This window comes from Oncorhynchus kisutch, unplaced genomic scaffold, assembly GCF_002021735.2.
Source record: "Oncorhynchus kisutch isolate 150728-3 unplaced genomic scaffold, Okis_V2 Okis06b-Okis10b_hom, whole genome shotgun sequence".
Lineage (NCBI taxonomy): Eukaryota > Metazoa > Chordata > Actinopteri > Salmoniformes > Salmonidae > Oncorhynchus > Oncorhynchus kisutch.
Genome location: NW_022261983.1, coordinates 2166954 through 2183217, shown reverse-complemented (window position 1 = coordinate 2183217; position 16264 = coordinate 2166954). Strand labels below are relative to the sequence as shown.

Sequence of the window (16264 nt, the reverse complement as noted above, 5' to 3'; positions counted from 1 at the left end):
TAAGAGAAACAAACCCAGAGCTATCAATTGCCTTTAATGGTAACAATGTGGAAATATCACTGGAAGTCATTTGATGAGACTTAACACACAGCCTACCATCATACTAGAAGAGTACAGAATGGCCATATTCTGGTCAATTTTAGATGTTCAATTAATAAAAATAATTGTGTTGAGCCACTGCTGTCCTCCTCAGCACAAGATTTATCAATTAATCAAATGTTATTTATAAAGAACATTTCTTACAGGTGATGCATTTCAAAAGTGCTTAACAAATAAAATAAAAGGTTAGAAAGATTTTCTGTCTCAGCATCTCACCACTGTCTCAGCATCTCACCACTGTCTCAGCATCTCACCACTGTCTCAGCATCACACCACTGTCTCAGCATCTCACCACTGTCTCAGCATCTCACCACTGTCTCAGCATCTCACCACTGTCTCAGCATCTCACCACTGTCTCAGCATCTCACCACTGTCTCAGCATCTCACCACTGTCTCAGCATCACACCACTGTCTCAGCATCTCACCACTGTCTCAGCATCTCACCACTGTCTCAGCATCTCACCACTGTCTCAGCATCTCACCTGAGACAATGTCATGTAATCACTCATCTGCAACAACAAGGAAATGGAGAGATATCTGATAGAGCTTTAACCCACACAGTTCACTCAGTTCACATAATTTTATTGAAAATACAGTTGAATATAAAAACATGATTTCCAAAAATTCTTCAGTGTAGTCTGTCCATTCAGAAACCCAGGAGTCTATTAGAGCAATGTCTTATCCAGGGTAGCAATGATTGAGGGGAAACATTGGGTGGAGGTTTTTGTCAGAGATGTGCTAGGTCAGGAGTTCCAGAACTACCTGAGAAGCTATCTACTGGGTCAGAGTCCACTGAGTCATACAGTTCATAAGGCTCACAAGGTCCACAGGACTTCAAACACCTCTGACATGGTCAGGGCCAGGCTGGTCACCGTCAGAACCTACAGACAGACACAGAAAGAAAGGATTATAAACAATAGATCATATTATACTGTAGAATAGAATAGACAGGTAGGCAAGCAGAATTAGACTGTTCGTTCTACTATTTCTTAATTCTGAACTCTATAGAGGTACCTCAGACAGCTACAGCTCACCTTGGTGTCAGTCTGATAAGAGAAATCCCACACTTTCTTTCCGTTGGCCCATACATAGCGGGGTGGGGAAGGCACCCCGAACACTCGCAGCCCTCCCAGCACCAGCCCGTCCAGCGCCCCGTTCTGACGCAGGGGGTCACTCATCACCTGGGACTGGATCAAATGAAAACCTTATTGATCCCCACTGGCAAACACACACATGTATAGTACCAGTATACATTAGACATTAACAGTTAGGTCTACTGTTCACAGGATGGCAGGGAAAGATTGTGTCTTCTATCTTGATTGGATTGGACCTGGATCTCAATCTTGAGAGCATTGCTAGAAACATACTGTACTGCAGAAACATCCAAATCACCCTAGATAATTCTCTGATCTCCATCCTCTTTAAAGTCCAATTAGGGCCCTACGTTTTTCCTACCCAGATGTCATGAAATACCTTGAAGTAGGACAGACAAAAGGTTTGATGGTCCGCACTCAAAAAGATGTGACATAAAGCGTACTTCCTTTTCTTCACTGCATCAGGGATAGCCTTGAAGTGGGCTATAACTTGGGCCCAGAGTTTTCCTTGGTCAGGTCATGTGATCAGGAAAAACTCAGGACCCTATGTGACCTCTACATCTCCTACCTGTCCAGCGATGAAGATAACATAGGAGTAGTCTCCTCTCTGGAATGTGTCCAGACTGTCCCCGTCGTCCCAGAACAGGTCACCCCAGGCCCAGCCCCCAGCAGACAGCGCCACCGTCAGGAGGAAAGGGTTACTGCGAGAAGCTGAGGTAGTCAGGCCTGGCTCCTGTATCTCAGTTAGAGGGGGTTTGAGGGGATTTGTCATTGAAATATATAATATAATTACTGATTAAGACAGGCAACAGGTTTTACACAAACTCATACAAGCTTCAAAACAACATTGTCAGATTAGTACGCAGAGAGTATTTCATTTGAGGTTTTATCACATAGTTTCACAAAGGAATTTTGGGTCTCTTGTTCTATGACAAATAACTTTCATTGATTTCATGATATAAGAGTTTTGGCAGCTCATTCATCTCCTCCACCATCAGTATGTAACACCCACAATATGGGCCTAAGATGAAGCTTTGTCGCACAATGAAACAACAGACAACCAAATTCTATTGTGTACAGAGGACACACACCTGCTGTGGGATGATGTGTCCCTCTCTCACATGGACATTGATGGTGTCTAGAGGGGCTGGGAGGAGCAGGTACTGACCCTTACTGTAGAATGGCTGGCCCTAGTGAGGAAGGGATGAAAGAGGTGACCACTGAAATATGGTTCTAGTATACACAGTACAACCGTATTACACATCTTTGCCTGGTCCTAAAGTAAGCCAACAAGACCCTAAGAAAGGCTCACACAGATAGATTTTTATCAATCTGTGTGACGACAGAAAATATGGTCTTGGTCTCCTAGGAATCCCTTTAATCAGTTGCGAACTAATTGCAGTGACATTATGAAAGACCTATAGAAATACACAGAGTGTACAAAACGTTAGGATCACCTGCTCTTTCCATGCTATGGACTGATCCAGGTGATCTCTTGATGTCACTTGTTAAATCCACTTCAATCAGTGTAGATGAAGGGGAGAAGTGAAATAAGGATTTTTAAACCTTGAGACAATTGAGACATGGATTGTGTAATGTGTGCCATTCAAAGGGTGAATGGGCAAGACAAAATATTTAAGTGCCTATGAACGGGGTATGGTAGTAGGTGCCAGGCGCACCAGTTTGTGTCAAGAACTGCAACGCTGCTGGGCTTTCAATAGTTTCCCGTATGTATCAAGAATGGTCCACTACCCAAAGGACATCCAGCCAACTTGACACAACTGTGGGAAGCATTGGAGTCAACATGGGCCAGCATCCTTGTGGGAGGCTTTCGGCACCTTGTAGAGTTCGTGCCCCGACAAATTGAGCCTGTTCTGAGGGCAAGGGGGGGGGGTCCAACTCAATATTAGGAAGGTGTTCATAATGTTTTGTACACTCAGTGTATAACTGTATTGAATCTAGGAGCTGTTTACATTGTGCAGACTGTACCAAGTCCCCGGGGGGAGGTAGGCAGCCAGCTCCACTGCCCCCTGCTCTAACACTGGGCTGACAAGCAGAGAACTCCCCCACAGGAACTGTCTGTCTATGGTCTGGCAGTTAGGGTCCGAGGGGAACCTGGGAGAGATGGACAGAGAGGGAGGGCCAGAGCACAGTATCAACACAGTAAATAAGATGTGTTACAATAGTATCCAAATGTTGAAGAGAGAGAAGGGAAGATTGGACAATGGCAACTGAAGAAGAGGAGTAGAGGGACGTACTGGAGGAAGAGAGGCGTGGCCACAGTGTCTGCGGAGGTGTGTGCGTGGTAGAAGAGTGTGTAGAGGAACGGCAGGAGAGAGTAACGTAACATCACCGCGCTACGCATGGCTGTCTGGGCCTCCTGACCAAACACATAGGGCTCCTGGGGCTACACACAGAGCTAGAGTTACCTCAATTCATAATACATGGGACTGATGGACTGTTACATAGACACAGTGAAAAGACAGGTCAGCCACCATGGTAAATAGGAAAACATTGTAACTTGGTTACATAGAGACAGTGAAAAGACACTAGCAGGTCAGCCACCATGGTAAATAGGAAAACATTGTAACTTGGTTACATAGAGACAGTGAAAAGACACTAGCAGGTCAGCCACCATGGTAAATAGGAAAACATTGTAACTTGGTTACATAGACACAGTAAAAAGATACTAGCAGGTCAGCCACCATGGTAAATAGGAAAACATTGTAACTTGGTTACATAGAGACAGTGAAAAGATATTAGCAGGTCAGGAAAAGATTGCGGTAAATTCCTATCCAACCGAGTTAACTGTAAAGACCATAAATCCCCCCCCCCCCCCCCCCCCACACACCCCCACACCCACACACAGCATTGGGCTTGTCGTTGTGGTTCCTCATGAAGGGGTAGAAGGCTCCAAGCTGGGTCCAGCGTACACACAGCTCCTCTGTGGTGTCCCCCCCGAACCCACACACATCCGCCCCCACCAGTGGCACCCCGAACAGGCCAAACAGCAGCACCGCTGGGGGGGTGGAGGGACAGATGGATATCGAATATATTAATTCCCTTTATTCATTATTACTGTATTCATTATTTAACTTTGATGTCAGGCAGTCAGAGGCATCTCTCTGTAATTGCTAGCTACATAGTATCAAATAAATAGTAGGTGGTTCCATTACAAGTCTGGGCATTTTTCTATTCAAACCCCTCATTCAAATCCATGGATAACTACCACTGAAAAGACTAACTCTGTCTAGGCACTCTTTCAACTAAAGACAATAGAGACAAACTGCTGAGTAAGAGCACACTGCAACATGTACTGTCTGGATGGTGCATCGGTACCATTAGTACTCTGATGGCTAAAACACACAGGGCTTGTGAATGGCTTTGGGAATCTTGTTGAGAATAGGAATGGCTTGGAACGGAGATGAGAATGTTGGGGATGTCTTTCCCCTCACCAGGGATGGAGTATCTGAGCTGCTCCCAGTCGCTCCTCACGTCTCCCGTCCAGACTCCGGAGAAACGGCCAATGCCAGGGAAGGAGGAGCGGGACAGCACGAAGGGTCGCGACCCCCGGACCTTCACCAGGGCACTGAGAGGGTCAAAGGCTATAACTGATCTTCCAACTACAGTTACAAATATGTAATGTAGACAATATAAATAAAATCAGCTTCATTCAAACAAGCAGAAGTAAAAGTGCCAACAGTCTCAGGATAAGTACGCACTGATCCCTGTGGTGCTGTGTCTGACCTGTGGGTGGCGCTAGCCTCCGTCAGCCCATAGAGGTTATGCAGGTTGTAGTGAGTGGACAGGTTCTGCTGAGCTGACATGCAGAGTGTACCAGTGTTCAGCTGTCCTCCAATCACCGCTGTATGAGCGTATGGAGACAGAATGAATGAATGAATTCACTAAATTCCTCTATAGATTTTAAATAGACAGGAAACTACTCAGCTGCAGCACACTCACGTGGCACGTAGGGGGGGCTATCCAAATCACTGTCAGGACACCCCTCCACAGAGCCCTGCACAAAACTGGCTGGTTCATTCATATCCTGAGAACAGAGGGACAAGAGAAAGAGAATGCTGGATGCTGAGTAGCATTGACACAGCCTGGATGATGCAAGCTTGTTAGTGCAAATATACAATAGAATATACAATACAATACAATAGAATAGGGGATGATTTCAGCCCTCTACAAGACATTCTATCTGAGACACACTCACAATCCACAGGCCATCTAGTGGGACTCTGGAGTGGAACTCCCGAATGCAGTCCTCCCACCAGCTCTGTGTCTCTGGGTTGGTGAAGTCAGGGAACGCTGTCGGACCAGGCCACACCTGGACACAGAGGAAGACGAGTGAGGAACCGAACATGCATACCTTTCCACACAACACACACACCTGCACACACACACACCTACACACACACACACACACACACACACACACACACACACACACACACACACACACACACACACACACACACACACACACACACACACACACACACACACACACACACACACACACACACACACACACACCTTCAAGAGGGGGTTTTGTTTAGTGTAACCTTGGCTTTTCAGAGGACACATTACTTGAATACACAATGGACATACACAATGTTATCAAGCAGATAAAAAATATGTTCTTTCCAAACTATTCACAGTATATGTAGCCCAGTTTACAGTGGGTCTCCAGATAGAGAAGTGAGAGTTTTAGGTCTGACCTTCCCTATGAGTGTCTGTCCTGTAGAGTTCCTGATGAAGACCCCTCTCCGCTGACCCTCATCAAAGGGTGGGTAAGTACCAGGGGGGCTGGTGCTGCTGATCCCAGGGTCCTGGGAAAGAGAACAAACAGGAAAGATGCCTCTAAAATAAATGACAGTAATGCTTTTGCTGCCATCTTGTGGATTGAGAAGGAAAGTTTCCTTGACTTGTACCTTCCAATACTGCACTTTTTAATCACAACGCAGACTGTAATTTAGAATCAAAAATGACATTGAACCACTATTTCAAGCTAATATGAGTTATTAGTGTGCCTATGTGTCCCACATGTTGTGAGGGTTGAGGCCTCTCTCTTACCAGGATGAGAATGTACTTCATGCCCTTCTGATGGAACTCCTTCACCATGTCTGGCAGGTCCACAAAGCGCTGGGGGTCAAAGGTGAACACCCGACGCTTGTCTGCGTAATCCAGGTCATTCCACTGCACGTCCTGACCAAAAACAAAAGCAGTTGAACTAAAGAATGCAGTGAGTGTTTTCCATGAGTTGTGAACCCTCAGTGGAATGATAATACTGTACTTGAGAACGCAAACATCCAATTAGCATTAGCATGGAGAAAACCCATTGTAGCATGATAATACTATAATGAGTTTTCTCCATGCTAATCTGCTAATCCAATGTTGATGCTCATTCAACGTTAGCATTACCCAATAGTTGTCAACCCAAGTGATAATGTAGTACAATATAAGTGTTTTCTCCAGCATCTTTACCAGGGGGAAGTTGGCGTTGTGCATGCGTTGCACCACCTCTCGGGTTGCGTTAGTGGACCGGTAACCCCAGCGACACAGGTGGAACCCCAGTGACCAATAAGGAGGCATCATAGGGTACCCTGGGGGAGGCAGACGGGGTAAACATTAGCTATGACGGAAGATTCACCAAAGGTGAGAGCAAACCAACCTGCTCAAATTGGACTTACGTAGCAAAATTTGAATTTTTTACATTATATTTTTACATTGGATAAAAGTAGAGACTCACAGCTATGGTATATCATACACTGCATGTTTGAGGAACAATGGGAAAGAAATTCTGCTTTGAAAGTTGATAAACTTGTGAACTCACTTTTGAGAAAATGGCCTTTGAATGTTTTGGTACCTACTGGAGCTATGATACCTATGATTTGGTACCTACTGGAGCTATGATACCTATGATTTGGTACCTACTGGAGCTATGATACCTATGATTTTATACCTACTGGAGCTATGATACCTATGTTTTGGTACCTACTGGAGCTATGATACCTATGATTTGGTACCTACTGGAGCTATGATACCTATGATTTGGTACCTACTGGAGCTATGATACCTATGTTTTGGTACCTACTGGAGCTATGATACCTATGATTTGGTACCTACTGGAGCTATGATACCTATGATTTGGTACCTATTGGAGCTATGATACCTATGATTTGGTACCTATTGGAGCTATGATACCTATGTTTTGGTTTCCTACTGGAGAGCTCTTTGTTTACACCCATTCAGCATTGTTCGCACCCTCTTAAGCCTTAGCCCCACCCATCTCTTTAAGGAGAGATTCCGATTTAAAGTGGTAAAAGTAGTAGTCTACAATAATGAAAATTCCAGGTAAACAGAAAGTGTCCAGATAAAAAATATTTTAAAATATTGATTGACTCCTACCCAGACACACTTAATTGATGGGTCATGTGAAAGAAATACTACAAACCCCAGCCACATCTTGCCAAGTGGATGGGTCTCTATAGAAGGTGTAAACGACACAGCCAAATGGTTACCTGCATAGTAGCAATATCAGAAAGTGTCAAAATAAATATAATATACAGTATGTACAAGAACAATATCAATAACAATATCAGTGATAGATGAGGAAGTTATACACATACAATCAGGGGTAAAGTGGCTGAGCAGCAGGATGAATAAATAATAATAGTAGCAGGAGAGAGTCATTTGAATAGAGGCACTTATAGTGCTGATGGTCTGTCTGAACCACACATGAACAAGGGAATCTATATTTATTTGGAGAGCCTGTTTCTGTCCTGCCCTTGACTTTGGTGCAGGGCATGTGATGTCCATAGCCTCTTCGTCAGCAAAAATCCCTGATCTTCTCAAAAACATATGTTTGTCTAGCTGTGTCCAGGTGGTGCTTGTACAGGCAGACCATCCATGGGAAGAAGGATGTCAGCATTGCGCAGCAGCAGAATCTGAATGCTCCTTGGCAACAACACCAGACTCCAGAGCATTGAAGCTGTAAAACAGAAAATAACCCAAAAAATATAGAAGACATCAATTCACCTCCCAAGTTTAGATAAGAAGAATAACCTCATACAATGCAATGAAAATGATATTCACCTGAAGTGCTGGTACCGCTTGAACTGTGGCAGCGACCTGAAGTACGGAGTCAGGTGTTGTTACCAGCCATAGCTTTCCACCAGCACCGTACCATCCTCCAGTCCAACCAGCTGTGGGATGTTGACTCCTGTCACAGTGCTGTCCTTCACAACACCAGCAATCTCAGACAAAGTGTTCACTCTGGTCTTTCTGAAGCGCTGTTTGATGAGGTTGAAGCACCAGTCGTGGGCAAACTTGGTGTGGCCTGTGATCAGGAAGTGAAGGTCCAGACTGTGGTGGAGCTTGTGTATGGTCCACCAGGCACACTACCAGAACACAAATTTGTTCTTGTTTCGGCCACTGCAGTTTTCACAATTCAGGTCCACACTCCGTAGTTGGTGAAGAAATGGTGCATGTAGTTGAAGAAATGGTGCATGTAGTTGAAGAAATGGTGCATGTAGTTGATGACCGCGCTGCTGCCTTTGCTGGATGACATGCTTTCAATCAAGTAGTTGACTTGTTGTGGTATTACTTCACAGCAGACACCAAACAAGCCACACCATATTATGGTAGATAAGACCTATATGGTGGATGGTGCCTATATGGTGGATAATACCTATATGGTGGGTGGTGCCTATATGTTGGATGGTGCCTATATGGTGGATAATACCTATATGGTGGATGGTGCCTATATGGTGGATGGTGCCTATATGGTGGATAATACCTATATGGTGAATGGTGCCTATATGGTGGATAATACCTATATGGTGGATGGTGCCTATATGGTGGATAATACTTATATGATGGATGGTGCCTATATGGTGGATGGTGCCTATATGGTGGATAATACATATATGGTGGATGGTGCATATATGGTGGATGGTGCCTATATGGTGGATGGTGCCTATATTGTGGATAATACATATATGGTGGGTGGTGCCTACATGATGGGCGGTGCATATATGGTGGGTGGTGCCTATATGGTGGATAATATATATATGGTGGATGGTGCCTATATGGTGGATAATACCTATATGGTGGATGGTGCCTATATGGTGGATAATACCTATATGGTGGATGGTGCCTATATGGTGGATAATACCTATATGGTGGATAATACCTATATGGTGGATGGTGCCTATATGGTGGATGGTGCCTAATGGTGGATAATACCTATATGGAGGATGGTGCCTATATGGCGGATAATACATATATGGTGGATGGTGCCTATATGGTGGATGGTGCCTATATGGTGGATGGTGCCTATATGGTGGATGGTGCCTAATGGTGGATAATACCTATATGGAGGGTGGTGCCTATATGGTGGATAATACCTATATGGTGGATGGTGCCTATATGGTGGATAATACCTATATGGTGGATGGTGCCTAATGGTGGATAATACCTATATGGTGGACTGGTGCCTAATGGTGGATAATACCTATATGGTGGATGGTGCCTAATGGTGGATAATACCTATATGGTGGATGGTGCCTAATGGTGGATAATACCTATATGGTGGATGGTGCCTAATGGTGGATAATACCTATATGGAGGATGGTGCCTATATGGTGGATAATACCTATATGGTGGATGGTGCCTATATGGTGGATAATACCTATATGGTGGATGGTGCCTAATGGTGGATAATACCTATATGGTGGATGGTGCCTAATGGTGGATAATACCTATATGGTGGATGGTGCCTAATGGTGGATAATACCTATATGGAGGATGGTGCCTAATGGTGGATAATACCTATATGGTGGATGGTGCCTAATGGTGGATAATACCTATATGGTGGATGTTGCCTAATGGTGGAAAATGTATTTGCTTTCACCAGTCTAGTTCTTTCACATAAGTGAAAGGAGATGAAGGAAAGGAGATGAGGCAGCAAGTTTAGACTACTAGGACATTGGGACACAGACAGCCACTATCTTTTCCCTAACTATTACCCAAAGGAATTAGTTGTGACCCACCAGTGGCCCGACCCACCATAGCAACATTGGGATATGAGACAAGAAAAGGATATTCAGTAACAGGAAGTTACAGCTAAAGGTCATATATAGCCATACCTATAACCTGGAGGTACTGTCTGACAACACTCTGAGGGTCAGGGCCCAGGAAGATGTACAGGTCCAGGATTCCTCCCACAGCCACCCAGGTCAGAGCAGGGCTAGGCTGCAGCACCACCTCTACAGAGAGAAGGAGGTCAAACTCAGCTCCATCATGTAAATCTGTATCTTGATACAGTTGAAGTACTGTGCCATGTGAACACAACAAAATTCTGTCCAGAGCTGCTAAGTAGCATGATACATTACAAACTCTACTAGCTCAAACCAAAGCTTTCCTATTAGAACAAAACATTTCTGCTTAAGGATATGGTACATGGAGCAACATGCTTTCTTACCCATGGCATTACTGTTGAGCAGGAAGACCCCATGAGCCTGTCCATCCCCCTCCTGCACCATGTAGAACGGATGGGAGCCATAAAGGTTGGCATCGCCCTGCATGGTGGACAAAGAAGACACTTCTGACTTACCACTCCTGACCATGATTTAAAAAGGAAACAAATGAATGATAATGATGACGATAATGATAATGACGTCAGACTCACGTGGGGCGCCATGTCCCTGTTCCAAAGGGTAAGGGAGGTCCAATTGAGGTCCAAGCTGAGGGGGGTGTAGTGTTCCCCCAGCCCAGACACCAGTGAGGAGGCCAGGGAGGTGGACAGCTGCAGGTACTGGTCAGCATACAGCAGCGGGGCCACTGTGGTGTTCACACTGACAGACAGAAGACAGAGGTGTCATGATTATGACCGTTGTAAGTCAGGACAGAGAGCATCTTAAGTCATGCTTATGGCAAATATAAGTAGGGACAGGGGCACCTTATGTCATGCTTATGACTGCTACAAGTAGAAACACAGCGATATAAATCTAATGAAATTGTATTGGTCACATACACATATATAGCAGGAGTTATTGCAGGTGTAGCAAAATGCTTGTGTTTCTAGCTCCAACAGTGCAGTAGTATCTGCAAGCCAATTTACCCTTTGGGATCTATAAATCCTAACTGATCTTATGTGTTAGTCCTATGACATGGTTACAACAGTTTTATGTCAGGTTTATAAGATCTGATCAATGAACCAGTGCCAGACATATTAGACATAAAGAACAACTGACAATGAATACTCACAGGACACGGCCATTGGATTTTCGGCGCACTATGAACCCAAAAGGGTCGGGTTGAAACTCAGTGACATATTGGTGGTCCTGGGTGTCAGTGTTACCCCTGGACTGGGCAGTGGATAAAGGAACTTCATATCGCCGGGACGACGGATCCTTCAACTGTCAGGAGAAGAAACGTGTTATGATTCTTAAACAATAATGTGGTCTGAGGAGAATGATTCTCGTGATGAGTGATTGGTTATAATAAAAGTCATGAAAAAGTCAAGAGAAAACATTTAGCAAATACTGTACGCCCTTTTCAGAGGCAACACTTTTAAAAGCAATGTTATAGAGAAAGACAATGGCAACCAAACCCTGTATCTCTGCAGTAAATATACGAGTGGTTTTCAGCCACAGAGACTCACCGTGAGGTGCAGTCGGCCTTCTGTCTCATCCAGGATCTCCAACCGGAGCGTAGAGATATCCCGGGGTAGGTAGGAGGGAGTGGGCCTCGTAAGGGTGGCAGCCTGGCCCCTGGAAGTGGGGGTGAGGGGCCCCATCTTGTAGCCGCTGTATGACGGGGGGTAGAAGCACCAGGGGGGTCCTCCAGAGAGGCCTTGAGGTAGGGGGGCATAGCAGCACCCTCTCCCCTGACACTCTGTCTGGCTCAGAACTCGGTCCCGGGCGCAGTCAAAGCGGCTCTCCAGGGCCACCCTACTACACTCTGCCTCTCTGGGACCACTGGAGATGGCTGGATGGGGGAATTCCCACAGCAATCTGTGGCTGGGGGCTGGATGGGAGCCTTCCCACAGCAATCTGTGGCTGGGGGCTGGATGGGAGCTACCCCTCTGGAGGTTCACTATCTCCCTCTCACCGGCCTGTTTTGTTGCTGGATCTTCCTCTAAACCAGGTCTTACTGATAGGTGTATTGGTGTCTCATCTGGTTGTTGTTTGCTAGTTAACTTTATCAGTGACAACTTTTGGTCAGACAGGTAGCTACGGTGTAAACAAGTTATCAAGGCCAGGGTGAGCAGGGCTGAGAGAGACAGGGCAGACAGACAACTAGACAAACTCATGTCCTGTGTCGAGTTGGGACATCTGGGAGTTGTTAGGGAAAAACGGTCTCCAAATGCTTACAAGCCCGTATGTCAGTGTAGAAGTCTGAAAAAGGAAAATGATATGAAACGGTCGCCTAGGATAATTGGCAACTATGGACTTACTACAACAAATTGTGGACCTACCACTTACTATAGATGTTATTTGTCAGCTGACAGACGTAACGTTACACAGTCTACACACATTAACAAGGACGTGTGCAAGCTAGCTAGAACAAACTGTAGCTAGAAGTGTATGCCTAGTGCATACATAGCTAAATGTTAGCAAGGGATATTATAAAGCGGGTGAAAATTAGGAGATGAAAAGTATGCATTTTCCCCAAGACTTACTCTAGGGCAGGCCACACAAAATGCATTGAATGTCGCTTGTCCTCGCACATGGAAAGTTGTTGTTGAACTGGACTGAGCAATTTCGACGGCATGCCGCTAGGGACAAACTGGGCGCTGCCTATTGGGCTACCACACAGTGGAAGTAACCTATACTTCGATTATTTGAGTGCATCTATCTAATGCAAAACGTCTTGTGTTGTATAACTACCAATACAAACATTATCCATTATGCTCCTGTGTTAATTGTAATAAATGTGAAGTGAACCCGTTTCCAATTACTGGGACTTAGAGAATATTGAGGATATTGAGGCATCATGTGAACCACTAGTTTTGAGTGATTAGATTTCACGAAGCAGGCTCGCATATTAGCACTTCATAATGAATTAGTAGCTACAGTACAGACATCATGTTGACTTTTCCACATTTTGTTATGTTACAGCCTTATTCTAAAGTTGATTAAATCGTTTTTTCCCCCTCATCAATATACACATAATACCCCATAGTGACAAAGCAAAAACAGGTTTTTATTTTTAGCCACATTTTTACAAATAAAAACTAAATATCACATTTCCATAAGTATTCAGACCCTTTACTCAGTACTTTGTTTGAAGCCCCTTAGCCAGCGATCACAGCCTCAAGTCTTCTTGGGTATAACGCTGCAAGCTTGGCACACCGGTATTTGGGGAGTTTCTCCCATTCTCTGCAGATCCTCTAAAGCTCTGTCAGGTTGGATGGGGGGCGTCGCTGCACAGCTATTTTCAGGTCTCTCCAGAGATGTTCGATTGGGTTAAAGTCCGGGTTCTGGCCGGGCCACTCAAGGACATTCAGAGACTTGTCCTGAAGCCATTCCTGCATTGTCTTGGCTGTGTGCTCAGGGTTGTTGTCCTGTTGGAAGGTGAACCGTTGCCCCAGTCTGAGGTCCTGAGCGTTCTGGAGCAGGTTTTCATCAAGGATCTCTGTATCCTTTGTTCCGTTCATCTCCAGCATCCAGTATTTATGCTGCAGTAGTTTATGTGTCGGGGGGCTAGGGTCAGTCTGTTATATCTGGAGCATTTCTCTTGTCTTATCCAGTGTCCTGTGTGAATTTAAGTATGCTCTCTCTAATTCTCTCACTCTTTCTCTCTTTCTTTCTTTCTTTCTTTCTTTCTCTCTCGGAGGACCTGAGCCCTAGGACCATGCCTCAGAACTATCTGGCGTGATGACTCGTTGCTGTCTCCAGTCCACCTGGCCGTGCTGCTGCTCCAGTTTCAACTGTTCTGCCTGCAGCTATGGAACCCTGATGTTACGGTTTTCTAGGTGTGAAGGAGAGTCGGACCAAAATGCAGCGTGTAGATTGCGATCCATAATTTAATAAACAAACGTAACACGAATCTAAATACAAACACTACAAAAACAATAAACGAATGAAAACCGAAACAGCCTATACTTGTGTAACCTAACACATAGACAGGAACAAGGACACTAAGGACAATCACCCACGACAAACTCAAAGAATATGGCTGCCTAAATATGGTTCCCAATCAGAGACAACGATAAACACCTGCCTCTGATTGAGAACCACTCCAGACAGCCATAGACTTTGCTAGATCACCCTACTAGCTACAATCCCAATATATACACACCAAAACCCCAAGACAAAACACACCACAATACAAAAACCCCATGCCACACCCTGGCCTGACCCAATACATGAAGAAAAACACAAAATACTTAGACCAGGGCGTGACACCTGACCTGTTCACCAGATGTGCTACCTGTCCCAGACCTGCTGTTTTCAACTCTCTAGAGACAGCAGGAGCAGTAGAGATACTCTGAATGATCGGCTATGAAAAGCCAACTGACATTTACTCCTGAAAAGCCAACTGACATTTGAACATCTTGGCCATTTTCTGTTATAATCTCCACCCGGCACAGCCAGAAGAGGACTGGCCACCCCTCATAGCCTGGTTCCTCTCTAGGTTTCTTCCTAGGTTCTGGCCTTTCTAGGGAGTTTGTCCTAGCCACTGTGCTTCTACACCTGCATTGCTTGCTGTTTGGGGTTTTTGGCTGGGTTTCTGTACAGCACTCTGTGATATCAGCTGATGTAAGAAGGGCTTTATAAATATTTTTTATTAATTGATTGTTCCCTCCATCCTAACTAGTCTCCCAGTCCCTGCAGCTAAAAAACATCCCACAGCATAATGCTGCCACTATCATGCTTCACTACAGGGATGGTGCCAGGTTTCCTCCAGACGTGACACTTGGCATTCAGGCCAAAGAGTTCAATCTTGGTCTCATCAGACCAGATAATCTTGTTTCTCGTGGTCTGAGTCCTTTAGGTGCCTTTTGGAAAACTCTAAGCAGGCTGTCATGTGCCTTTTACTGAGGAGTGGCTTCCATCTGGCCACTCTACCATAAAGGCCTGATTGGTGGAGTGCTGCAGAGATGGTTGTCTTTCTGGAAGGTTCTCCCATCTCCACAGAGAAACTCTGGAGCTCTGTCAGAGTGAAAGGGAATGGGGGATACCTAGTCAGTTGTCCAACTGAAGGTATTCAACTGAAATGTGTCTTCCACATTTAACCCAACCCCTATGAATCAGAGAGGTATGAGGAGGCTGCCTTAATCAACATCCATGTCTTCGGCACCCTGGGAACAGTGGGTTAACTGCCTTGCTCAGGGGCAGAACGACAGATTTTACCTTGGCAGTTTGTCGATTCGATCCAGCAACCTTCCGGTTATTGGCCCAATGCTCTAACTACTAGACCATTGGGTTCTTGGTCACCTCCCTGACCAAAGGCCTTCTCCCCCGATTGCTCAGCTTGGCTGGGCGGCCAGCTCTAGGAAGAGTCTTGATGGTTCCAAACTTCTTCCATTTATGAAAGATGGAAGCCATTGTGTTCTTGGGGACCTTCAATGCTGCGGACATTTTTTGGTACCTTTCCCTAGATCTGTGCCTCAACACAATCCTGTCTTGGAGCTCTACGGACAATTTCTTCGACCTTATGGTTTGATTTTTGCTCTGATGTGCACTGTCAACTGTGGGGCCTTATATAGACAGATGTGTGCATTTCCAAATCATGTCCAATCAACTTAATTTAGCACAGGTGGACTCCAAGTTGTAGAAACATCTCAAGGATGATCAATGGAAACAGGATGTACAGTGGGGCAAAAAAGTATTTAGTCAGCCACCAATTGTGCATGTTCTCCCACTTAAAAAGATGAGAGAGGCCTGTAATTTTCATCATAGGTACATTTCAACTATGACAGACAAAATGAGAAGAACGAAATCCTGAAAATCACATTGTAGGATTTTTAATGAATTTCTTTGCAAATTATGGTGGAAAATAAGTATTTGGTCACCTACAAACAAGCAAGATTTCTGGCTCTCACAGACCTG

The 16264-nt window shown here is 44.9% G+C and overlaps 1 protein-coding gene and 1 long non-coding RNA gene across 6 annotated transcripts; one reads left to right on the top strand and one right to left on the bottom strand.

Annotated features, from left to right (window-relative positions):
- Nucleotides 1-18: 18 nt before the first annotated feature.
- On the bottom strand, nt 19-13020 carry gaa (alpha glucosidase). 5 transcript variants are annotated; one of them, XR_004206802.1, is made up of 21 exons: nt 12889-13020; nt 11869-12604; nt 11472-11623; nt 10894-11059; nt 10687-10783; nt 10352-10471; nt 6687-6805; nt 6276-6407; nt 5921-6031; nt 5413-5526; nt 5157-5241; nt 4941-5058; nt 4649-4782; nt 4061-4212; nt 3452-3600; nt 3167-3308; nt 2285-2383; nt 1762-1932; nt 1134-1286; nt 862-980; nt 19-608 (listed from the first exon to the last, which is right to left on the bottom strand). XR_004206802.1 is itself a non-coding variant. In XM_031813853.1 (20 exons), the coding sequence occupies exons 2-20, from the start codon at nt 12517-12519 to the stop codon at nt 915-917; spliced, it is 2931 nt and encodes a 976-aa protein (XP_031669713.1). In that variant the 5' UTR covers nt 12520-12604; nt 12889-13020; the 3' UTR covers nt 665-914. The 5 variants fall into 5 exon arrangements, 4 of the variants coding, with proteins under 4 accessions (XP_031669713.1, XP_031669714.1, XP_031669715.1 ...); XM_031813853.1 differs by lacking the exon at nt 19-608 and having other exon boundaries at nt 665-980; XM_031813854.1 differs by lacking the exon at nt 19-608 and having other exon boundaries at nt 665-980; nt 1762-1926; nt 12889-12980.
- On the top strand, nt 6332-14301 carry LOC116359909 (uncharacterized). Its single transcript, XR_004206805.1, has 3 exons — nt 6332-6444; nt 6678-6857; nt 14046-14301. It is a non-coding gene; the product is annotated as an uncharacterized LOC116359909 (long non-coding RNA).
- The last annotated feature ends 1963 nt before the right edge of the window (nt 14302-16264 follow it).